Source organism: Nycticebus coucang, chromosome 3, assembly GCF_027406575.1.
Source record: "Nycticebus coucang isolate mNycCou1 chromosome 3, mNycCou1.pri, whole genome shotgun sequence".
NCBI classification, from domain to species: domain Eukaryota; kingdom Metazoa; phylum Chordata; class Mammalia; order Primates; family Lorisidae; genus Nycticebus; species Nycticebus coucang.
In genome coordinates, this window is record NC_069782.1 from 1,813,497 (window position 1) to 1,840,112 (window position 26,616).

Genomic DNA, 26,616 nt, shown 5'->3' on the forward strand with positions numbered 1-26,616 from the left:
TTTGGCTTTTCTTCTCTTTTCTAGTGCCACATTATCATAACATTTTCCCATAATTACGCCCATAAAAGTCACCTGAAAATACTTCATGCCACAAAAGTTGATCTACATATTTTATTCCGTGAATGTCGAGTGGCAGGTCCCGAGTTGGGAATTCCAGAGCAGAATTTAGCCGAGAGGCCTGATGCAGAACAGATCTGTCTGCAGAGCTCCCTTTTTGCGTCTGAGAGTCCTCTGGCATTGGGGAGGTCCAGGCTGAATTGGTGCTGATGGGACTGTGAAGGGCATCTCAGGGTAAGAGCAGGGGTGGGGACGAGGGAAGGGAAGGTAGGCCCGAGTCAGACCTCCAGCCATGAGTCAGCACTGCTCCCCAGAAGGACACAGGCCTAGACCTGCCTGGAAGTCCCACCACCCAGGGGTCTCCATGTGGGCAAGCCCTGTGAATGAGTCCAGACCCCTCCCTCCACCTCACAGATCCTAGGGCTTCCAGGCCAACGAATAAAAACCTCACAAACAAGGTAACTTATCTTTATGTAATGGAAAGAAACAAACAGCCCACTTTCTCCTGCCAGAAATTCATGAAATAAAAATTCTGTAGGAAATTTGAAAAAAAAAAAAAAGCCAGAAAACTTCTCAATGGCATCACTTCATTAAGCCTCCAGTATTTTCAATTTTACTTCTTCGAGAACTCCAGAAATAAAATTTGAACAGCAGGAAAGTAGCATATTCTAATCTCTCCTAAATATGCAATAAATTGAATTTATAAAGGAGCTGCGACACCAGAGTGCCCACGCTCAGTTAGTACTCTAATGGATTAAAAACAATTCAAAAGTTGTTTGTAATTTCTTCTCATAGTTGCAGCTGAGAGCATGAGATTTAACTGAAAGGTACACAATTTAATTTTGACAGGATTTATTTGGGAAAAAATCCATATCAAACAGATAGCCAAACTGCCTGTCCTCCTCACAACTCCCTGGCACATGGAAATATGGACGACCTGCTGGGACTAGGAGACCTGCAACCTACGCTGAAGGGGGGCACTCCTCTCCCCTTGCTTCACTACCACAAGCAAGAATCAGAGCCCTTCAGGTGTCACAAGGCCTCCCACTAGGTCATCATTTTCTCCCTGGCTATTGTGGTGTCCAGTAGCCACAGGCCAGAGCAGAAAAACCAAATCTTCCTTGGCGAGCATAGCACACTGTCCCCCCACCAGCTCTGGCTGTGGCAGACAGGTCCCATCCAAGAACCACGTCTAGGCAAGACAGACCTCTCTACTCCACACTTGCTGAGGGAAAAACAGAGGGGCTTCCTCGGACCAGAAGGAGGAAGAGTTTCAACTTTCTGGTCAGCACTCATCCTCATTAAAGTCCACTCATTACCAAGCACTCAACCCTCCTGGGCATCACGAGAAACAGAAGCAGCCCAGCCTCTGTCGAAACCATGTGCACAGTCAACAGGGCGAGTACTTGAACGTGAGCCTTTCCACTTGGGTCCCCTCCCTTTTTGCTCTTCTTGGCAGTTCTTCCCCAGTAGGAAAAAAGAAGGCTGTGTCACTATAGCAACCAGCCTAATTGGCAGACTGCAGGTCCTTCTCCAGCCAGAGGGTGGAGCCCAGCTCCTGCAACAGGAATCTGTGTGCAGGAAGGAAGGGAGGACTCCAGGGCCCTGAGAGGCAAAGCACCAGGCCCAGAAACCAGGCCAAGAGACCATCCAGTTCCTTTTCTGCAGCTCCAGAAGTGAGCACCGTACATGTGGCAGAGAAACACAGATTTAATAGGCAGGGTAATTGAATCCTGTATGATACTTATCAGGTTCCCTAATTAATAGGATACAAATATATCTGCTCCATAACACAAAACCATTTTGGGTAATAAAAATCCTTACTGATAACAAAAACAATTTACAAACAAAGACGTTAACTATTCCTCTTCATCCCGGATACACTGCAAGAGAGAATGGAAATCATAGGAACTGTTTCATTTGCATTTTATTTGCTTTATCAAAAAGAAGTATTTTTTTTCTCTAGGACTGCAGTTCCAAGCTATAAGTTATTATTATGTCTATTTTGTGTTTTAGTGAAATGTTTTAATTTCTCCAAGTGCATTTCTAGTGTAATGGGGTGTGCCTGAAAACGTTACCTTACTGTCAATGATTCCATTACATGGCGATGGAAACAACGATAAAACTGTGGTTCACTCAAGCTTCTGTTATTAATGATCTCTGCTACTCGGGATGAGACATTTTACCAAATGTCCTTGTCATGGTAGAAGAGCTGTTTCCTGAATTGTAGGGAGGCCTCCTGGAGATGAATGCGTGTGTGACACCATCTCTCCTTCCTCCGTGTGCCTGGGCCGCCGGCTCGGCTGCAGACGACTGCACTCTTGAACCCGACTCAGGAGAGCCAGAGCCAGCAGCCGTCTCAGGAAGGTGTGAGCAGTCAGAATGAACAGAGTGACAATACCTTGGGATTCAGGATGTGGCGCTGGGTAGAGAGGGCAGATGTGCTATTTCGAGACAGTGGGTATAGGGTCCTCCCCCACTGGCACAGGGGTGTGCAGAGTGTTGAAGTCACAGGGCTGGGGTGTCACGTACTTAACAACAATTAGCAGTTGTTCTTTTCCCCACCTGCAGAGCTGCTGGGTTGAGGGGAGGCAACCTGTTGTCCTGGGCTCTAGAAGCCAGCCCAGAATGGGCAACCAGCAGTGAGGCTCAGGGCACTTGAGTTTCCCCAAACACTGTTGAATGAGCCACCCTACCTGTGCCACTAAGAAGTAGTGACAACCAAACGGCTCATCAACACAGGGAGTCTACGAGTACTGACCCTTTCTGTATAGCAGGGAAGCCCAGTGCATGGGAGTGTCCTACAGAAGCCCTGGCTGCAGGCCCACGTAGAGTAGGGTGCAAATGTCGTTCAAGCCCCCAGGCCCTGCTCCCTGCAGCGGGCAAGCTCTGAGGGGAGATGGGTGAGTGCATAGTGCGCCCAAGGTGGCCTTGCCCCACTAGACAGCTCAGGTTACAACCCCAACACCCCATGAAGCCTCCAGCTTGAGCACCTCTCCCCTCCTGCTGCCACAGCAATTACTGGGAAATGCACAGCCAGGCCAAAACAAGCAGGAGGATTCCTGCTCTAGACACCAGGCTGGACGTCCCAGGACTCAGGCCGTGGACCTAGCTGCTTGCCTGGCCGGCTGCAGTCTCATTTTCCGGACAAGGGAAGGATTGAACTGGGAGCTACAAGGCTCCTGGCTCTGGAGGTGGCAGTGGGGGGAAGGAGGCTTGGCGCCGGCCTTTTTTTTTTTTTTTTTTGGTAAAGAATCCATATTTTTCCATCACCTCCCGCGCCCATGGCAGCTCTCCATGACAGGTGTTTCCCGGCACTGTCCTTCCCTCCCGCTACAATGGGAAGGCACCAGGAGCTGTGTCTCACAACCACGGAGCTGACCAGCCCATGCCATCCCTGGTGAGCCTGTGCCCGGACGCTGACCATCCAAAACAGCTGAGAACGTGTACCAGGGACGCTGGCCACCCACCCCAACCCAGTCCTGAGTCTGTACCTCGACTCCAACCACCCCTCCCCCAGCGCGGAGCCTGTGTCCAGGACGCAGACCACCCCCCACCCTTCACCCCAGGCAACCAGGAGCCTGTTACAGGTCACCCAACGGCCCACATCCACCCTGACTCCCAGTTTATGCCAGGGATGCCGACCAACCAGCCCCGCACCAGCCCTGCGTCCGCAGCCCCGCACCAGACCTGCTGGTTAATAAGCTCGGGTCCCAGACGCGACCCTCGAAACGCCCGCAGCCGCAGGCCCCCTCCTGGCATCCGACCCCTCACTTCTTTTTTTAAAGAAAGCTCCTGGCGAGCCCGCTTCCCAAGGAGACAGAAGCTCCAGCCGTGCGTCCCAGTCCGAGTCCCGTTCCGTTCCGGGCTGAGCCGTCCCCCCTTGTCCTGGGTGGGATGGCGCCGGGGGGAAGCGCTGGACTCGGCGCTGCGCCGCCACCCGGCAGGGCTACCCGCCTGCCCCGACCTGCTGCTGCCTCCCAGGCATGAAGCTCGGCCGGCGAGCCGCTGGCTGGGCTACGAAAGCCGGCCTGGGCCGGGAACGACCACAGCACGCCGGGCAGCCGCGGGCACAGCCGCGCAGGGACGGGCCGCGCCACTCGGGGCCTGGCGCCCGGGCCCTGCCCCGGAGTCAGGGACAAGACTCGGGCAGAGACGCCCAAACCTGAAGTGCCTGCGCTCCTGTAGCCCGGGCGGACCCTCGCCCTCCTTGCCCTCCTCGCCCTGCGGAGCATCGGCCGGGGCCCCGGGTGCCGTGCGCCCCCGCTCGCAACTCCGCGTCGACTCCGGGCGGCCCATGGGGAGACTGCTGGGTGCTGGAGATTGGGAGCCGGGCCGAGAGGGCCCGGGCCGCGCGGTACTCACTGCAGTAGGCGATGAGCAGGCTGGCCAGGATCATGAACGCCCAAAAAGTTGAGGACATGCTGGGCAGGGTGGTCGCATCTTGCCGGCTGCCGGTCCTGGGCGATGGCGCCATTGAAGCCGCGGCGCCCGCGCGGGGGGCAGCAGCGCGTCTCAGCAGCCGGCCCTGCCCGCGCCCCCGCGCCGGCCTCCACGTGCGGGCCCCGCGCGCGCCATCCTCCTCCGCCGCCGCCGCCGCCACCGCCGCGCCCCAGCCCCGGCCCACTGCGCCCCGCGCCGGCCCGCCCCGCGCCGCGCCCGCGCCGCCCGCGCTCGCGCCCGCGCCCGCGCCCGCGCCCGCGCCCGACGAGCCCGCGCCGGCCCGCCCGGGGACGCCGGCCCCGCTGCTCTGGGCGTCGCTGCGCGCCCCGGCTCCGCGCGCACCGTCACCAGAGCGAGAGGCGCGCCCGAAGCGCGCTCCCGGCGCCGCGGGGGGCTCCCTAACAGCCCGGGACCGGCAGAGGAGGCTGGCGGGGGACGTCGCGCCCGAGCCGCTCCTCTGGATGGCGACAGAGACGGCGGCTCCCGGGGAGGACGGGCGGGCCAGCGTGAAGTTTGCGGACTTGAGCCCCCTGTGGCCCCCACCGCCGCCGCGGTGACCCGTGGGGCTGGGAGTCCCGGGCATCTCCTGGGTGAGTTCAGGGACTTGGACCTAAGCGGAGGATGCTGTGGGCCTGTGCACCGAATGCGCCCTGTCTGTGCCGCTCTGGAGGGCGCTGGCACCGGAAGCACAGCCCTAGACCCCAGGCACCCGAGGCCCAATGTCCGAGGCCTCCTCCCCTAGCCCAGGCCGGCACTGCCGGCCACCGACACGCGTGTCCTTTGCATCTTTGTCCTGGGAACACTCTACTCTGTGGCACTTCCAACTCTGCCACTTCCCTGCTGTTTGCTGAGCCACCTCCCCAGTCTCCGCCTGGGAGTCCCGGGAGGACAAGGTCTCGGTCTCAGCGTGGGGTCTGCTCCCACTGAGAGGGGTTTTCTGAGCAGGATAACAGTGATTATTTTATTTGCCTAGTTAATTATCATTTGCAGAGCGAGTTTATTCCTCTCAGCCCAGGAGGTGAATTCCAGGCCTGCAAGGCGATGGTAATGCTGCCTGAGGAGGGTCTGGCCCCTGCGGTCCCCAGCCGCACCAGCATCCCCAGCGCCCCTTCCTCCTGCAGGCTGGTCCGCAGGTAGTAGCAGCCACCCTTTGGGGCTCCTGGGATCTTCCCATCCTGCGCAGGGACAGAGGCTGGAGCAGCTGGAGACCCTTTTCTGAGCAGCCACTAGGGGGCCGGCGAGTGGGTTCCAGCAACCAGGGACAGGCAAGATGGTCACTGGAGTCATCCCTGGGTCTTGAGCCCTGGTCCAGGAAGGCCTTTAAGGGGCCCAAGGAGCTGGGGGTGAAGGATCTGGAAGGAGGGCAGCTCTGCACAGGCCCTGCCACACGTGCACACACTCACTGGTGCAAGCATGCACACACCACACACACATACACACACATACAACACACATGTGCTGCCAAACACAACCCTGCAAGGGAAACCAAGGCAGAGAAGGGCCGTTTTTGGCTGGTGGGCAGCGATGAGCCTCTGCCAATGGTTCAGGCAGTTTCCTTGCTGTAATATGGCTATGTCCATAGTGTGTTTTCTCCACAAATGTTTAAATCCAGTTTAATTAAAACGCTGACTTTTCCCACTTAGGAGTATCTCAGCTGCAGCTTCTCCCTGACGACTTTGGGGTGAAACCCACAGTCTCCCGTTGTCTTCATATGTGCAGGGCTGGTCCCCACCCCTGGCCAGTGGGGGCTCCCTCACCAGGATCCTGTGTAGCCAACCACTGATAACCTGAATCGCCTCCTTTAAAACGAGATTTCTTTGATTTAAGCCTTTTATCCTGTTAGAAAAAGAAAGCAACTTTTTAAAATGTTACGAATCCTGTCCATTCTGAACTGTTCTGTGTCAGCCATCCCTCATTCAACATCCATTCATTGAGCACCGCTTAGGGGCCAGGCATTGGGGGTGGGGAGGTCAACAAGGCACATTTTCCACAGCCTGGAAATTTACACTGGTTATGGAGAAAAGACAAGGAGACACACCACTCCAGGAGAGCACAGCAGGTGTCCAAGGGGGACTGATTGGAGGGCACTGCTGGGGCACATGGGAGGTACATCGGACCCAAAAGAGCATTGGAGGACCCTGTGAGGGCTGTGCCAGGGAAGGAATCCAGCAGATCGTGTTTTCAGGCTGTCATCCTTAGGACACACACACACAGTGAAAGTTTCACAGAATAACACTTCACCTGATAGTACTCTTATTAAATTTTCTACTCTATCTGAACTCATTTTTTAAAATGCTGGCTGCCCACCCAGGACTTCTGTTTGCAGTAATTTTCCTTGTTTGAAAAGCACTGTTTCTGGAGAGATATTGAACCTGGGAGGATGAGTTGAAGCTCTTACAAGGAGGATAGAGGGCCGTGGTGATGGTGAAACAGCAGGAAGAGGCTTCTGAGCAAAGACATGTGGCCTCATGCAGCCTGCTCTGTCTGAAAGCTGAGACCCTACGATTTCTGTGGCTGTGACATTAGGAGTATGGCGGGAAAACTTTAGGGTATCAGAGTGTGGTGTGTGGTTCATGCCATGAACTGAAAATTCCTACAAGAAAAGAAAGGGCATGGACTTCTGGGGGCCTGTGATGTGGAACTGAAATGATACCATGGGGCACAGGCGGAGGGAGTGGGGGGACAAGAGATAAAGGTGCCTCCTGACTTGGGGACCCAACCGTGATCTAGCCTGAGGGAGACAGGGCGGCAGGGTGGTGCTGGGAGAGGCTGTCCCCTCCTGTTTCCAGAGGCCAATGTGGACCCAGTGTGCTGGATTCTGTTGCTAGGAGACCAAGGCTCAGTTCTGGACCCCAGCATGTATACCAGCCATGGATTTTTTGTTGTGGATGGGCTCGTTTTGATTACTAGCCAGAACTAACAGGAGGTAAAAATTTGAAACCTAAACGAGCTTGAGAGATTCACCTCCTCATCTCACCACATCCTTGAAACACCAGGGACGGTGACTGTTCAAACCCTGCGCTGAGCTGTGGGCCTTTCCCCACACGGGCCTGGCAGTCGCTGTGCTGCTAGAGAGGCCCGGTGTGTGGAAGGGTAGGCTGTGTGGAGGAACACCAAGGGGGCCACACGTCCAGTAGAAGTGGGGAGTCTCCCCGAGAGGAGGGGTGGCCGACCCGGTTGGTTGCCCAAGGTGCACATTCCAGGGGGCTGCGTGTGCGTCGCTGTGAGGTGGATGTGGTTTTCCTGCTCCACATTCCCATGGAGCCTGACCCGCCAAGGACCCTCTGAGACCCTGACTTTGGAGCTGGATGTTTTAATGGGGAAAGGACATTGGGATATCCCTGGGAGGTGCTCAGTGGGAAGGGAAGTGTATTTTATGGAATGAAGAAACAGTTCTGTAAAGATCATGCCAAATCTCTGGCGGACGGCACAAGGGGACACTGCCGTGCTCTCCCCTACAGCTGTGTCTGTCTCCCGTTCTGTGAAACAACTGCGGGGTCTCTCAGGAGGACTCGGCCCCATCCACAATCTCGTGCCATGTCCCACAGACATCACCGGAGGACAGAGACCGCCTCAGACGTCACCGGAGGACAGAGACCACCTCAGACGTCACAGAGGACAGAGACCACCTCAGATGTCACCGGAGGACAGAGACGCCTCAGACATCACAGAGGACAGAGACCGCCTCAGTCGTCACCAGAGGACAGAGACCTCCTCAGATGTCACTGGAGGACAGAGATGCCTCAGACGTCACCGGAGGACAGAGACCAGCTCAGACGTCACCCGAGGACAGAGACCAGCTCAGACGTCACCGGAGGACAGAGACCAGCTCAGACGTCACCGGAGGACAGAGACGCCTCAGACGTCACCCGAGGACAGAGACCACCTCAGACGTCACAGAGGACAGAGACGCCTCAGACGTCACCCGAGGACAGAGACCACCTCAGACGTCACCGGAGGACAGAGACCACCTCAGACGTCAAGGTAGGACAGAGGCCACCTCAGATGTCACCGGAGGACAGAGACCACCTCAGATGTCACCAGAGGACAGAGGCCACCTGGAGATGGAATTCCTGAAATGGTGCCTTACAGAGAGCTGGGAAATGGAATGAAGCATCATTTACATTACTTGAACACCAATGACCAATTGTATCGGTCTGGTCTTCACAGTGACAAGTCGCATTCTTACTTCCAGGTCCTCTGCCGGTCCTCGTGCAAGGTTTTACATGCATTCCCTCACTTCATCCCTGTGCCCACCTGGGAAGTCCCTGGGAAGAGGTGGTGCCTAGATACAGGTGTGGTGCGCAGGCAGGGACGAGGTAGGGAATCATGCCAGGGTGTTTAGCTCACGGGTAGCTCAGGTCAGACGGAGGAGTCGGCTCCAGAGAGTGGGCCGGACGCCTGTGCTCCACGGCCTCTCACTAGTACACTGCGGTCACCTTTCTAAAGAATTGACAATGAGAGAGACAAGCAAAAAGAATTTATAAAATGTGCCTTACTTCTATTGTTCAGGGTCACTACATTTAGCATTTTGTTAATATATTTTTAAATATATGCATTCATTTTGTAGACATTTTGTAAGCAGTTTCTTTGGTACATAGTGAAAATTCTTTCATGGCGTTCTATATTCTTCCAAAACATTGTGTTTTATGACAGTCTGAAATTCCATAACACATAAATACTGCTGTTTTATTTAATCAGTCTTTATCTTTGGACATTTAGATGATTTCTAGTATTTTACTTTCTAAACACTTCATCAAGGAACACATTTGTACCGAGATCTTTTTTATAGGTTGGTTACTCAAAGACAAAAATCTTTTCTATCTACTTTTTTTTTCAGAAAGAGTCTCATTCCATCACCCTGGGTAGAGTGCCGTGGCAGCAGCTTAGCTCACAGCAGCCTCATATTCCTGGGTTCAAGGGCTCCTCCCTCCTCAGCCTCCCAGAGTGGCAGGATTACGGTTGTGAGCCACCACGCCCCACCAGAAAAAAGTCTATAGAGCTACAATTGTTAGGTGAAAATAAGGACATAACTTTAATGGTTTGCTCTGTCTTGCCAAGGGAATTTCTAAACTGTTAGTATTAGTTTTCCTTCTGACCAGATGCGATCATGTACTCAGGCTGGCGTGACAATTTCATAGGTATGCACAGATTGTATTTTTTGTTTTTGTTTGCATTTATTTGATCTAATAAGGATTAACAATTTTTATGTGTGTCATTTTGACATCTTTGAATCAACTGTTTAGATATTCATGTTTTCTCCCAGGTTGCCTTTTAATCATTGATTAGTAAAATGCTTTCCATTTTTGGAATATACTCCTGCAATTCTTTATGGAATTTAAGAAATGGAGAAAAACATGAATGAAACAATATCAAGCATAATAATACAGGGAAGGTTGTTAATATAATCTTTCACAAATGTTACAAGTTTTGTGGAATGTCCCATGTGCCAATTTTCCCTCTTGGAGATTTAAATGTGCTGTGAGTGGGAACGTGGGAGGGAGGCTTGTCTTTTGTATCTTTTGGTATTTTTAACAGCTCCATGGTGGTGTATTATAGGAGTTCCTCAGAGAAACAGGCCAGTGGAATGTTGTGTGTGTGTGTGTGTGTGCAGCCGTGCATTGCTTAACAACAGGCTATGTTCTGAGACGTGTCCTCACGCAATTTTGCCATTATGTGGACATTGCAGCATGTACTCCTACAAGCCCCGATGGCTCAGCCCACCCCCTGGAGGCTGTGCGGTGGAGCCCGACGCTCCTGGGCTGTACACCTGCACACTTGCCCAGCATGTGGCTATAGTCAATAATGCAGACAACTGGAACATAAGTGTAAGTATTTCAATGTTAATCACATCTAAAAAATACCTGGACTGTGACATCTAGACTGATGTTTGACTGAACAACTGGGTACCATGGCCTAGCCCAGTTGGCAAAGAAGGTCAACTCACAGGAGACGTGGTTGACATGTGATGAACCACACACATTTAAGGTGGCCTATTTGGTGGTCTTTTACATGTGTGTATACTCACAGAAACACCCACAATCAAGGTCGTTGGCATATCCATACCATCACCAAAAAGTCTCCACTGGCCCTTTGCCATCACTCCACCCCCACCCCCTGCCCTCTCCATCCCAGGAAACCTACAGATTCTATCACTGCACATTACTCAGAGTTTCCAGACATTTATAAAATGGGATTATAACACATAGGCTCCTTTCCTCTGGCTTGTCTCACTCAGCATCACTGTTGGAGAGCCATCTGTGTTATTTCCTATATCAGCAGTTTATCCCTTTCCATTGCTGGTGGTGTCCTTTTGCACAAAGACACCAGTTTGCCTGTGAACTCACCTGTCGAGGGACATTTGGGGTTTCTTACCGTCTGGACTATGATGAAGAAAGCTGCTCTGAGCATTCATGTCCACGGATTTGTAAGAGCACACATTTTCATTTTCTGTGGGCAAATAAAAGAATGAAAAAGATACACTATATTAACCCAGGGGCGGAACAGCTGCGTCATATGATAACTAGACATTTAGCATAACCCCTTCCAGCATGATTAGCCCTCCCCCGTGGGCAGCAGCGTCTCAAATCCCTGCTTCCGCTATCTCTCTGCCAGGCCACTGGATGGCCGGTCTCCCTCTTTATGGTTGTCTAGTGGGTGTCAAGTGGCATCTCATGTGGTACGAATTAGCATTCCTGTGATGGCGATATTAAGAATTGTTTCACATGTTTATATGCATCTTTTTTGGTGAAATACTCACAATTTTTTAATTGACTTTTTGGTGTTCTTGATTTTTGAGAGTTCTTTATATATACTAGATACAAGTCTTTATCGGACGTATAATTTGCAAATGTTCTCTCTCCGTCTAGGGCTTGTCATTCTGTCCCCCTAACAATACAGAAGTTGTTATCTTGATGAATTCTAGCTCGTTGGAAAAGTATCTTTTAGTGTCATAGTTAAACAATCTGTGCTTAGCCTAAGAACATACAGGTTTAGGAATGTTTTGTTGTGTAAATTTTGTACTTTTAGGTTTTGCATGTAGTTCTCTGAGGTATTCTAAGTTAATTTTTGTAATGTTGTGGGTTATGGATACGAGTTTAATTTTCTGAATATGAGTTTTCAATAGTTCTGGCACCATTTATTTGAAAGATTATCTTTTCTCCACTGAATTGCAGCAGCACTTTCTCAAACTCACTTCCAATATTGGTGTGAGTCTGTTTCTTGCTCTCTATTCTGTGCCCTTGACCTATTTATCTAACTTTATACACGTTGTCTTGATCACTATAGCTTTATGGTACGCCTTGAAGTCAGACAACACTAGTCCTCTGGTTTTTTTTCCTGGTCTTCTGGATTATTTCCATGTCCTCATAGGAAGTTCAGAATCCTTTTGTCAATTTCCATGAATAGGCCTATTGGGTTTTTAATATGGGTGTCATTTTTTTTTTTTTTTTTTTGTAGAGACAGAGTCTCTCTTTATGGCCCTGGGTAGAGTGCCGTGGCCTCACAGAGCTCACAGCAACCTCCAACTCCTGGGCTTAAGCAATTCTCTTGCCTCAGCCTCCTGAGCAGCTGGGACTACAGGCGTCCGCCACAACGCCCAGCTATTTTTCTGTTGCAGTTTGGCCAGGGCCGGGTTTGAACCCGCCACCCTCGGTATATGGGGCTGGCACCCTACCAACTGAGCCACAGGCGCCGCCCATATGGGTGTCATTTAAAATATAAATCAAATTTGGGGGATAACGGACATCTTAACAATATTGAATCTTCTGACCCATAGACACTGTATCCCTCTGCTTAGTTCTTTCATTTCGCTCAGCAATATTTTGTAGTACTGAATGGACAAGTCTTTCTCATCTTTTGTTATATTTATCACATTTTCTGTATTTTTGGAAATGGTATTTAAATAATGTAGTTGCAATTTTTATCGTTCCTACTATCCACCACTACATTTGATTTCTATCCTGATCGTGTATTCTGCAAAATTTAGACACTTAGATATTATTAATAGACCTATTTTTTTTATCAGTTCCTTCAGATTTTCTACATAAGCAATTCTAACATCTGGGAATAAAGAGTTTCATGTCTTCCTTTCTCACATGGGTGATTTTTTCTTCTTTTTCTTGCTTTATTGCATTGGCTACTGCTGCTAGCTGATGTCAATATAAATAGTGAGAACAGACATCATATTTTAATTTTTTATCTTAGAAGGAAAGCTCTGAGGCTTTTACCATTCAGAGTGATGTTAGCTGAAAATTTTGTACAGCTGCCCTTTTGGTTTGAGGAAGTTCGCTTCTATTTCTAGTTTTGGAAGAGTTTTTACCAAGAATGGATATTGAAGTTTCTAAATGTCTTTTCTGTGTCTACTGAGACAGTCATATCATCTCACCTCCCCATTAGTGCTTTAGTTGTGGTTTTATTTCCATTCAGTGTATCATTTTCCTTTTTATTTGTTTTTCTTCTAGTAATTATTGTAAAATGTATTCTTCAGTCTTTAAATATTTGAGCTATTTTCCAGAGATTTTCTGTTATTTATTGCTAATTTAGTTCCATTTTGGCAAAGAACATACTTTGTATGACTTTAATCCTTTATCTGAGACTTGTTTTATAACCAGCACATGGCCTATGTGAGAAACACCCGCTGTGCCCTGGGGAAGAATACGAACAAGGCTGCTGTCGGGTGAGTCGTTCCCTAGATTTACATTAGATCAAGTTAGTTGGTGATGTTCTTCAAATGTTGTGTATCCCCAATGAACATCTGCCAGTTATTGAGGAGTCCATGTAAACTTCGGCTGTAATTATGGATTTGTTCATTTCTTCTTGCAGTTATATTAAATGCTGCTTCAAATATTTTGAAATTTTCTTATTCAGGGCATGAGCATTTAGAAATGTCATGTCCTCTGGATAAACAGACCTTTCTGTCATTATAAAATAACCATATCGGTGCCTGGTATGGAGTCTGCTTTTACATTGATGTATCCGCTCCATTAATATATTATATCTTTTTCATCCTTTCATTTTAATATATTCATGTCCTTATTTTTTGGTGAGTTTTTAAGTAATAAGTTGTTTTCAGTTTGTATCCGATCTCACAAAGTCTGCATTTTTAGTGGAGTATTCAGACAATTAATGTGATTATTTGGTTAGAGTTAAGGCTAACCAACATTGCCAAATGTTTTATGTTTGTGTAACATATTCTTTTCTTCCTTTTTTCCAAAGTTTGACTTCCTAGGGATGATTTGAATATTATTATGATTCAATTTGTGTTCTTTTGTTTGCTCATCAACTGTAACTTTGTTTCATTATATTAGTGTTTGCTTATCATATAGAACTTCATTATGTCATATTGAAAGTTTATTATTAGTACTTACCGTATTCATAATCCACATAGTTACTATTTCCTGTATCTTTATTACTTTGCATAGATGCATTTTTCTATCTGGTGTTATTTCCCTTTTACTTGAAGTACTACTTTTAACATTTCCTTGCAGAGCAGATCTGCTGGTACTGAATTATTTCATCTTTGGAACATCTGAAAGGTATTTTATATTTGTGTAAGGTATTCTGAAAGAGTGTTTATTTCACCTCTATATTTGAAAGATGCTTTTACTGAGTATGGAATTCTTGGTTGAGAGGCATTTTGTTTCCAAACTGTATAAATGTGCCTCTGTCTTCTCTCTTACATTGTTTTAAACAAAAAACCTGCTGTCTTCCTTATATTTATTCCTCTGTATGTAACATGTCCTTTTTCTCTGGCTGTTTCTAAGATGTTCTCTTTTTTGGTGTTCTTTTTTTTAAATTGACAAATTATGCATGGTTATCCTGTACATTGTGGAATGGCTAGATTGAGCTAACTGAATATATTACCTCCCATAGTTATGATTTGTGTGACAGAACATTTCAATCTACTCTCTTAGCATCTTTCCATACAATATGTTGTTTTTAACTATAGTCACCATGTTATACAATAAATACCTTGAACTTATTCCTTTTTTCTGTATCTTTAGACCGAGCCCTCCCCCAATTCCCTCTCTCACAACGCCCCCAGCCCCTGGTAACCAACACTCTACCTTTTACTCCTATGCATTCACTTTTTAGGTTCGACATAGAAATGAGATCATGTGAAACCAATCAACAAATAAGGGAAAAATATTTCTAAACCATACATCTGACAAAGGATTAATATACAAAATATATAAGGAATTCAAACAACTCAATGACAAGAAAATAATTAGCACAATTAAAACAGGGACAATAGGCCTGAGTAAATATTTCTCAAAAGAAATATTTTGGCTGACAATGGCCAACAGGTATGTGAAAAAATGTTCAGCATCACTAATCATCAGGGTAATGCAAATTAGAACCATAATGAGAATGGCTATTATCAAAAAGATGAAAGATAATCAATATTGAAGGTGTAGAAAAAAAGAGACCACTTACACAATGTGGGTGGGAATGTAAATTAGTGTAGTTATTATGGAAACAATATAGAGGTTCTTCAAAAACTTAAAAATAGAATTACCATATGGTGGTAATGCTAGCAGTCCTAGTACTGAACATATATATGCAAAGGAAAGAGATCAGTACGTTGAAGAGACGTCTGCATTCCTGTGGTTTCTGCATAATTATTTACAGTAGCCAAGGTACATAGTCAATGTAAGTGTCCATCAATGGAAGAATGAGCAAAGACAATGTGGTATATATACACATATGTCTACACACACTCAGTGGAATCCTCCTCAGCTATACAGAAGAGGGAAATCCTGTCATTTCCAACAACAGGGTGAACTTGGAGAACATCATGTTAAAAGAAGTAAGCCTAGCACAGACAGACAGATTTCTCTTACTGGGGATTTTAGCAAATTGACTATGATGTGTCTTGGTATAATTTTCTTTCCGTTTCTTGGGCTTGTGGTTCTTCGAGCTTCTTGGATCTGTGGATTCATACTTTTCATTAAATCTGGAAATATTTCAGCCATTATTTCTTAAAGTATTTGTCTGTTCTTACCCTTGAGGACTTCCCATTACACGTCACTTGAAGTTGTTAATGGTGTTCTGTTTATTTTTTAAATTACTTCCCTCTTTCCTTTTATTTATTTATTTATTTATTTTTTATTAAATCATAGCTGTGTACATTAGTATGATCATGGGGCACCATGCACTTGGTTCATAGACCGTTTGACACATTTTCATCACACTAGTTAACATAGCTTTCATGGCATTTTCTTAGTTATTTTGCTAAGACCTTTACATTCCACATTTACTAGGATTCACATATACCCTTGTAAGATGCACCGCAGGTGTAATCCCATTAATCCCCCTCCCTCCCCTCCCTTTCCCCCTTTTAAATAGTTTATATTGCTATCTTCAAACCCATTCATCTTTTCTTCTGCAATTTATAATCCACCATTAATCCCACCGGTGTACTTTTTACTTCACACATGATACTTTCTATCTCCAGAATTTCAGTGTGGACTTTGTATGTCTCCTATGTTTCCGGCTTTGTGGGCACGTGGTTTACCATTTTCATAACTTAACAGGTCTGTCTGCTAGTTCTAACGTCTGTGTTAGCTCTGGATTGGTCTCAGTCAATTGATTTATCGCCTCATGTGTTGAAATGTCATGCTTTAGAGTATTCTTGGTGATTTTAAATTGGATCTCAGACAATGGACAATTTCCTTGTGAAATGCTGGATATTTTTGAATTTCTGTAACTATTTCTTTAGCTTTGCTCTAGGTTGCTTTGATTTACTCAGAAGCAGGATGATCCTTTGGGGTCTGGCTTCTTGAGATTTGGGGTGGGAACAGAGCAGGGTGAAGTTCTGGAAGAATCACCCCTGGTACAGAGGCAGGTCCCCAATCCGAGCACCCTGCCCACTGCCTCACAAGCCGAGAGGTTTCCCTCCTGAGTCGTGGGCACTGTTCCTGCCCTGTGAACAGTTAGGACTGTTGCGTCTCATTCTTCTGGGTGGCTCTTCCTCTGGCCTGGGTGGTTTCACACACATGTACTGATTGGTACTCAGCCACACACCCCAGAGAGCTCCGTGCAGGCCCCCAGAGCCCTCTATCTGGCCCGATTTCCCTGGTTTGCTGCTCTTTGTCCCCACAGTCCCAGTGTCATCCCTTCCACCAGGCCCCCTCCTTTCTCTTCCCTGCCCTGCAGCCAGAAGCCCTACAGCAAATTGGAGGAGTGCTGGCTTCCCGGCATCCTGGTCACTGTCCCAAATTGCCTGGTGCTCAATATCTTGGGTCCATTTTTTTTTTTTCAGGGAGGGGGCATATTCAGTTGCTGCAAGCCATCATTTTTGGAAGCTAAAGCACTCCATTTTTACATTTTTTTATAATTAAAAACGTACCCTGAGAAATATGTGATAAAACAGTCTCCTTTCACTCGCTCAGAATCAAAGACAGGGGCAGGACTCAGTGCTGTTCCTTGTGCTGGGGACTCAGACGAGAAAAGACATCGTCAGCAGAGCCCTGTCCCCAGGGGTCCTCATGGTGCTGGGGACAGGTACTTCCCAGGGAACATACAGAGTACACATGGCATTTGGTTCCAGGATGGATGAACAGGTGTCATGGGCAGCAGAGGGGCCTTCAAGACACACACATTTTGCACAGAGGCACCAAGACAGGGGCAGGCACGTCCGGGAAGGGCAGGTCGTGTGGGATGGTTACACTTGGCATGTGGAAAGAGAGGGACTTGGGACTGGGAAACTCTCATCCTTCTGTGGTTAGCCAAAAAAATGAAAAATATGTCACCCTGGGTGGTGAAAAGTGACCGTAGCATCACAGGGGCTGCAGGGATGACCAGTCATCACCCTGAGTGGTCAAGCAACGCAGTGTCTAAGGGCCAGAGAGCACAGGCCTGCTGAATCCTCGAACAAAGCATCTCAGAGGTCCTGTGTCCAGCCCCAGTCCACATGCTGTGTCCATGTCCTTTCTCTCTGGCTGATGCTCTGTTGTGTCACCTTTCCATCAGGGACACCTCAACCCTGGACTTACCCAACTGCCCCCTTCTGTTCTGCTTAGTGGTTCCTGAGCACAATGCACACAGGCTGAGGCATCAGAGCTCCATGGCTGAGTCTCCCAGCACAGCTGGGTGGTCAGTGCTTCCACACATGGACGTGAACATGGAACAGAAGGCCCAGCAAGCCCCTCCCTGTTCACCCCAGCTCCTGGCCTCGTCCTAAGGCCCCTCATGTTCCCTCCAGAGAAACCTGTAGCACTAAAGGCCAGAGAGCCTTCCAAAGCTCAGGATCGTCTTCAGGGCTGTGCTCTCTGACCCTTAGATACTGCCCTCCAGATGCTGAGTGGTGAAGGTGCCTCTGGTAGGGGCCAGCTCTGCACTGACTTGAGTCCTTGTTGAAAGCAAACATTTACTTTAGAATAGTCTAAGAAATTGTGAGATAGTGCAGAGTTCCCATACCCGTACCCTCGTTTCCCAGCTCACAGTCCTGCACTAGCCTTGTGCCTTAGTTGCTGTGGGTGCTGTGTTGATACATTGTTATGTTAGAACAGTGTTTCTCAGCCTTTTTTTTTTTTTCTTAGAGACAGAGTTTCACTTTGTCACCCTCAGTACAGTGCTGTGGTGTCACAGCTTACAGCAACCTCCAGCTCTTGGGCTTAGGCAATTCTCTTGCCTCAGCCTCCCGAATAGCTGGGACTGCAGGTGCCTGCCACAATGTCCGGCTATTTTTTTTGTCGCAGTTTGGCTGGGGCCAGGCTTGAACCCGCCACCCTTGGTATATGGGGCCAGCGCCCTACCCACTGAGCTACAGGCGCCTTTTTTTATGTCACAGCACATTTGAGCCTAATTTAAACTGACTTAAATGATATTGATCGGAAAAAAAGAGTGAAAAAAGAATATGCTTACTGTGCTTTAAACTTCTTTCAAAAAATAATTTACTTAATGATCTTTAAAATTTTTCATGGCACAACTAAGATCCTCCCTCTCACAGCACATCACTTGAAAATTACTATATTGTTACATTATAGTTTATATTATATTACATTGTATTGCCTTATTTTAAACTAAAACCCAATTCTTCGCATTGCCTTAGTTTTTACCTAATGCCTTTTCCCCTTCTGTTGTTTCCTTTCTCTGCTGTCCCGGATCCCATCGAGGACACGAGGTGACCTTCAGTCATCTTGTCTCCTTTAAGCTCCCCTCTCCCCACCCTCCCTGCTCCCCACTATGAGAGTTCCACAGATGTTCTTTGCTTTCCATGACCCGATCACCTCTGAGCACCTGCATCAGGGGCTCCAGGGGATGCCCCATCCACTGGGGTCCATCTGTTCTTTTTCTCGTGATTGGGCAGGTTTATAGGTTCATGGAGCAAGGTCACCCAGGGGAAGTCCCCCAGCCACCATGCCATAGGGATGGTCAGTGTTCTCGCAGTGACCAGTCCCTGCTGGTGCCCACTATGAGCTCCTGGCTGAGGTGCACTGGATGGGCTTTTCCACCTCCGCCAACCCCACCTGGTGCTGTGGTCTTTGGAAGATGGTCACAGCCCAGACTCCTGGAGGCAGTGGCTACAAATTATGCAGAATTTTTCTGCCAGGAAAATTTGTCTCTTCTCCCTATTTATATATTTATTCAATCATTAATTTAAATTAGTATAGATTCCTGGAAATTTACTTACACTTAGGCGTATAATTTAATACTCTGCTATGTGTTATCTGGCTGGCAGGTTCCAGCCTGGCCCTGGCCCTGTGACATCCCCAATCACAGCACTTTTATTATTTTAAAGTGATGATTTTGTCCACCTGCCTGCATAACAAAGCCCTGGGGTGAACAGGGCAGCCTGAGTTCCCACAGCCTTGGGAGAACACAGCCCCTGCTTGCCTCAGAGTCAGATAGGCTTATTGTAGATGAAATTATATCTCTTGTTGGATTTTTTCTTTTACCCCAGAGCTGGCCACCACCTTATAGCAGCTGGCAGGCCAGGGTGTGGGCCACTCTTCCAGCCACTGCTCTTGGATATAGCCCTTGGACAAGGGCCTCCCTTGTGGGGAGGACAATATTGTAGGTTTCATTCAGTTTAATGCCACCCTGGGGCTCAGCAGAAGGACCTCAGCCCCCACACGGAGGGAAGAAGAGGTGACTTGGCAGGCTGGAGTTCCTTTCTTCACCTGAGGCCAGTTTGCTTTCGGCACTGGGCTTCCCTGAGATTTCCTTGCAGAAAAGCTCACAGCTGACTCTTGGGTGTCTCCTAGACTCCCGTTCCTCGGGCACTCTGCCTGGACGTCTGCCATCTTGCTGCCCAGCTCCAGCTGCTGACCTTGGACCCTACTAGACTTCCCCTAAGGAGCTGCCCCCTTTTCCCTTGCGGTGCATCTGGGGTGTGTCTAGCCCATCCGCCAGCTCCGGAGGTGGTAGGACTCACACAAGCAGCCTGACACTAGGTCTGGTGGGAGCTTGTTCTGGGGTTTTTGCAAGAATCGTCACTGTCCTTTTGTTCACGGTGTGGAACATGAGCCTGGGGCTGCCTAAGGGGGATGGGGTGACCACAGATGACACCAGTCAGCCCCTGGGCCCTGAGGCCAGGCCTGCTCCTAAGGCTGTACCTCCTCTACGGTTTACTTCATTCTTTCTTAGGGTTTCCTGCAGCTCTGCATGTACATTTTCTTTTAGGAAGAAGTGGGTTTGGATGATGTCAGTGAAAGGCCACCCGTCTGGACTTTTGTAGAAGGACACAGCCTGGGCTGTCCATGAGGGGGAGAACCAGGCGGCCTCTCCCCGGCCTGCACAGCCCTCTGCTGCCACCCAGAGACCCTGCCATTCCCGCCTACACTGAGCCCGGTGGTCTCCTGCCAGGGAGAGTGACCACTTTGGGCCAGGGCAGTGTTCTCCAGCCAGGCGACCATCCATCGGGGCAGACAGACCCCTGGGCCCTGCACCAAGAGGACCCGTGAGTTTTTCCCGCAGAGCCTGTGACACATTCTTGGGAGAACCTGTTTCACATCTTGGACATTGAGGCCGAGAGCTGTATGGGCTGAAGTTTTTTGAATTACTGTGTAATTAAGATTCTAATGGCTGTTTATAGAACCTTGTTGTCTCAGTCCAACTCTCTTCTGAATAATAAGGACTGTCCCTTTTGTTATGGTTGAAAATAGAGTTGAGAGTAAAATCCTTCATTAAATCAATGTTTGCATCTTTTTTCCTTTATACGAAAAAGGAATTTGCTAACGCTCATTAATTTTTTGTTGTGTGAATGAGTTGTAGGGAATTCATCTACTTACAGCCCATTCCCTTTGTGAAAAAGGATAAACACCCCTTAATTCCTTACTAGGGCACTGGAGGAGCCTCGGAGAACAGCTTATTATTCACAAAGTCTTTACCAAAAAAGAAGAAAAAGGGAAAAGGGGAAAAAGAAGAAGAAGCTTTGCAAACCACATTCAGAGAAACATTTCAAGGACTGCCCTGACGTCATCCTGTGGCCCCGTGAACCCACGTTCGGCAGCCCTGTCTCCCCGGACTCCCAGGGCCTGAAGTCGGCACTCAGGTAGCCCGCCCTGCTCGCTCTCTGGGTGGGGGCCCAAGGCTGAGTGAGACCAAGCAGACTGTTCAAGGTGACCCAGCAAGACACCAGCAGCCTGGGACAGCAGCCAGGTCCTGTTCTCCGCTCCTTTGCTGCAGCCTGAAATGGCTGCCACACTCTGTCGCGGGCAGAGCAGACGTGGTCTTTGCAAGTCCCTTCCCTTTGGTGGCTTCCAGGCCTAAACCCCACCATGCGGGCCAGTCAGGCCCTGCCACACCAGTGGGGCCTTTGGACAGTTGTGGTTGACAACTATGGGCCTGGTGACCCTGATGCCGAGTGTGAGGAGTAGGACGAACCCCCCAGTTGCTGCTGCAGTGGCCCCAGCCACCTCCCCGTCACCACAGCACTGGGCCGTCCAGCTCCCAGGAAACTGCCTTCACCCAGTGGCCAGACACAGGGACCCTCAGAGACGTCCCCCTTCACGGTCTTGGGCTCTGTGTCACCCGCTCCTCCCTGGGCTCCTAGGGCTGGTATGTCTGGGCTTCAAGCTGATCATGACTGCTCACTCAGGATCCAGGCCAAGTACAACCCCTTCCCTCCACCCCTGAATACATGAGGCCCTATCCCAGGACGGTGACACAAAGAGGGAAGTGACAGGGGCACCAGTGGCCTGGGGGTGTGTGGCAGGAAATGCCCCTCAGTTCAGGCTGCAGACGGGTGTTACCCCTGGTTCCTGCCTAGTGTTACACCCAGGGCAGCAGGTGGCAGAGAAGCCAGGGCCAGGCCTGACACAGTGGGATGCTGCTCTGCCCAGCTGGCTGCACAAGGCTATGCCTCCTGGGAATGACATCCAAAATGCAAGAATGGAGCCCTGGCATCCTCCCTCGGCAGGAACAGAAGACACTCATCGTTACTGTTATCACCATAGAAGGTGGGGTTTCTTATTCCCTGCTGGGCTCAGTGAAGACCCCTTCCTGCCCCTTAGCTTATGTTTGTGACTCAGTGCTGATCTCACCTCCTCCACCCTCCGAGGGGCCTGCCCCTCTCTCCCAGGCTACCAGTCCCCGCGGGGACCAGGTGCTGCTGTGTCTCTGACCATGGAGGGACCATGCCCACTCCTCCCAGCCCTAGCACTGGCCCCGGGCCTGGCTGTGTCGATGCCCCAGCAGAACCTTCAGGGCTCTGTTGGGACTCTCCTGGCCGCACCTGTCACTTTGTTCAGAAAGATGTTTTATTCTCTTTCCAAAGTTAATGTTTTTATTCATTTTCCCCCATTATAACTGATAGGAGTCTTCTAACTGGTACCCAAACTTGACCTATTTCTTGCAAGGAAAAAAAAGTTCCCCTAATCATTACATGCTGTTATTACTTCATTCTCCCATCTCTTCAATCCACTGAGCCATTACACACTCCTGACGATTGTAACTTAAGTCAAAACAAGAACTGTAGAGAAATGTATGGGAGTTCTATAACACCTACGTGTTAAAGGTCTTCATTTTTCTTAATTCCTTTATTCCTTGTCCACATACACACGTAATTCTTGCACATTAAGCATTAATTTATGTCTTCTTTTCTACTTAATTCTATAAAAATAAATATTATTTATTTTGCTCTGTAATCTTTATGATCTGCTTTTCTTTGAAAATTTCCAAATAAGACAAAGTATTTATTATTTATAATTCTATCACGTAAAAGTATCACAAAGGTTTCCTACAAAGACATCACAAAAAGTTCATGATGTAATGACCCCCTTTGCTACATCCTCATGGAAATGACGAGTCTCCTATGAACAGAGGAAACCTGGTGAAACACAGAAAACAGGACACACAAATGTCTCTGTGTTCCGGCAGCCAGAGCGGGAAGGTCAGCTGCCGGGCAGAGTGGATAGCAGGGGCCAGGGGGCTCAGGTGGGAGGGGTTGCTCCTGGCCAGTCACGGGGACTGGGAACATCAGACTGATGATGAGAGCCGGCTCGCCACCTGCAGCCTGGAGAGTGCAAACAATTGCTCTGAAGCAATTTAGGAGCTAAAATTTGAGACCAGCTGCTGGGGGGGTGGCTGGAGGAAATCGACATAATCCGGTGACCAGGACCAGAGCCCTGTACCCGCTGGCATCTTACTGGGACCTGGGATGGCTCCAGTGTCCCTGATACAGTTACATACATCACTTTGAGACCATTACGTAGAAATTTAAGTCAGTGGTCAGGAACTGGTGAAGCAACATGTAAAGGCATTTCCAACATGAGGTCCATACGGTCAGTGTACGGTCAGGGAATTGAAGACTGAAGGAGGAGGAATTCTGAGGAGTTTGTGTGTGTGTGTGAGACAGAGTCTCACTGTCATCCTGGGTAGAGTCCCATGGCATCACGGCTCACAGCAACCTCAAACTCCTGGTCTCAAATGATCCTCTTGCCTCAGTTTTTCATTTTTAGTATAGACAGGGTCTCTCTCTTGCTCAGGCTGGTCTCGAACTCATGAGCTCAAGCAATCCTCCTGCCCCGGCCTCCCACAGTGCTGGGATTACAGGTGTGAGCCACTGCGCCGGCCTTGAGGAGGATTTTTAAAGGACTTATTAGTGTCTTAACATTTCTCACTATAACTACTACTACCCTTTATTAAGAAATCGATTGTTAGAAAAAGATCATTGCAGGAGAGTCAGAAGGGAGTCCTGAAAAAGTCAGGATCCACTGAGGACTGGAGCTACTTCAGCCCGTAGGAGTCAGAGGTATAGTAGTTTCTTAGCCTGAGGGCCTTAGCCTCTAAGGGCCACAGTCAGAGGTAAAATTTTAAAGACATTCTTTCTGAGGACAAGAACAAGCCTCAGGAGCCAGCCCCACTGTCCCCTTTAAATTTCACTGGATTCAACCCGATGCAATAAAGCAAGAAGAAGTTTGGATTCAGGAATTATAAAAATATTACAACTCTTTGTTTGCAGAAGATATGATTGTATACAAGAAGAGTCGAAGAAGAAAAACTCCCAGGAAAGTTTCTGTGTATACAATTTCTTTAAATGTCAATAGCATTCCAATCGGTAAAAGAAATAAAAAATACAACAGGAAACAAATTTCCATTTACTTTACTCCCTCCCCTGACCAGGCTCCTACAAACAACATTATAAACCGCAAAGGGTGCACGGTCAACCCGCTGTATCAGACGGGCCCTCAACTCCAGACTCAACCAACCCTGGTCAAAAATATTCAGGAAAAGAAAAATGATCAGTGGTGTCTGTACTAAACATGAGCAGACCTTCTTATTCTTATCATTATTCCCTTGAAAGGTAGTCTAACCACTATTAATGTATCATTTACATTGTATTAGGAGTTACAAGTTACAAGTAGCCAGGTAATAAAGATGCTTTCAAGTACATGCAAGGATGTGCATAGGTTGTTTGCAAACATTGCACCCTTTCCTGTCAGGGGCTGGAGCATCTAGGGGTGTTGGTGCTGGCCGGATACTGAAGGATGACTGTACACACTGATTTGACTAGATGGCTACACACGTTTGTGGATTCGAAGTCTCAGTCATGTGAGCAAGTCAATTTTCCTTACATTGGTCTATAATTTTAATGTAATTCCCTTTAGAAGTCCTATAGTATTTTTCGTGGTGGGGAACAAGTTTGTTATCCTGTAATAGACAATGGCAAAGAATAGCTGAGTTAATTGTAAAGGGAAAGATGAGAGGCTTGTCCCATCATATATCACCATATTTTAGAAAGCTACAGAGTTAGTGTGCTGACCGCACTGTGATGGACAGTGAGCCACAGAGAGAGAGGGTGGGATAAGCCCACACGGTGCGAAATCAGGCCCTGGCAGGGGGGCTGTAACATCTGTGGGAAAAATAAGGTGTTCTTTTTGTGAGACAGAGTCTCATTCTGTCACCCTCAGTAGAGTGCCGTGGTGTCACAACTCACAGCAGCTTCAAACTCCTGGGCTCAAGCCATCCTCTTGCCTCAGCCTCCCAAGTAGCTACAGGCAGCTACCAGAATGACCGGCTGTTTGTAGAGAGGGGTCTCACTCTTGCTCAGGCTGGTCTCAAACTCCTGAGCTAAAGGGATTCACCTGCCTTGGCTTCTGAGGCCACTGTGCCCATAAAGACTTTTTGTTAATGGTACGTGGAGAATTTGTTATCAATATGAAAAATTACATCATTATTTTATATCATACTCAAAAAGAATATCCAAGTGGATTGGAAACTAAATGTTAAAAAGCAAATTTTAAAATGCTTTAGAGGAAGAGATCTCTTATGATAGCAAAATAATGGACAAAATAACCTGTTCTAATAAACTTCAGAAAGGTGGATGAAGTATAAAATATATGCTTTAAAATGTTAGTCTTAGGGCAGCGCCTGTGGCTCAAAGGAGTAGGGCCCTGGCCCATATACCGAAGGTGGTGGGTTCAAACCCAGCCCTGGCCAAAAACTGCCCCCCCAAAAAAAGTTAATCTTTACTCAAAAATAGTAAAAAAAAAAAAAAAAAAACAAAACTTCAGAAATAATAGGAATGTGTAAAAGCAGATTTTAAAAACATTGGTTGCCCTTTAAAGCATCTGCTGGTTAAAGCGATGTGCAGTTTGGATTCCCAACAACTGCATGGGACCCCAGGTGAGGAGATGAATGGGGTCACTGCCTGCGATGGGAGACTCAGAGGGCTGCCCACCATGAGAGCAGGAGAGAGGAAAATCTTTCCTGCAAAGGAGACGGCAGGGGCATCTGTCCTGCCTCAGTGGTTGTTCTGAGGTCTGGCGGATGCTCCTTTCAAAGCCCAGACCTTCAAGAGGTTTAGGGCTTGGGTTCTCTGCATAGTTGCAAAAACACAGCTAATGCTTGTTTGAGAACAGACCCAGGTCACAGGGTGGCGGGTCCTGGCTGAGGGAAATGGGCTATTTAACATGGCTACACACCCGGCAGTCAGGCCTGAGAACCCACCTGGGGAACGACCCACTGAAAACAGAATAACCTCACAGAAACGCTGGGACAGCCAGACAGGGAGACAGAATAGCCCTGCGCTTGTCGTGCAGAGACTCCAGGCTTGGAGATTTGCAGATATGGAGTATAAATCAGAGCGTTTCATGTGTTTAAATGTGAGAGGGGACACAGTAAGGCAAAGAACAAGGACCCTGGACATGAGTGCTTGCTGTGGAGACAGAGAGAGGACTGGTGGTCCTGGAGGCCAGTAGGGCTGGGGGAGATGAAGATGGGCTGATGAACAGATAGAAATACAGTAGACGCGCTGTAAGCTGACCACTCAAGGGGCTGTAACAAATGGGTCAACACACGGAAGGGTCACTGAAGTAGGCCTACTGTACTGACACGCATGTGTGGGGCATGTCCAGCCCACGAAAATGAGGTCAACTGACGGAGGTGGTCAGTGCAGGCAGGTGGTCAGCCATGGAGGTTCGATGGTACATGCTCTGCTGGGAGGAGGGAGACCTGGTGTTCAGGACATCAGTAGGTGACCATAGCTAACATCCATCCATTGCATACTTCAAAATAGCTAGAAAGGAATAATTAGAATGTCCCTGGAGTAAAGGCAAAAGAGACATTTAGAGGATAGACACCCCAATTGTGCCAGACTGATTATATGAACGTATCAAAACATTTAGAGGATGGACACCCCAATTGTGACAGACCGATTATATGAAC

At 48.2% G+C, this 26,616-nt stretch overlaps 1 protein-coding gene across 1 annotated transcript in view; it reads right to left on the reverse strand.

Moving 5' to 3' along the window:
- The window catches only part of TAFA5 (TAFA chemokine like family member 5), a 160,442-nt gene extending 155,782 nt beyond the window's left edge, over window positions 1-4,660 (reverse strand). The window contains exon 1 of the mRNA XM_053585786.1: window positions 4,423-4,660. Within this exon, the coding sequence (XP_053441761.1) occupies window positions 4,423-4,534 (112 nt within the window). The 5' untranslated portion in view covers window positions 4,535-4,660. The remainder of the gene's footprint in view (window positions 1-4,422) is intronic.
- Window positions 4,661-26,616: the final 21,956 nt, after the last annotated feature.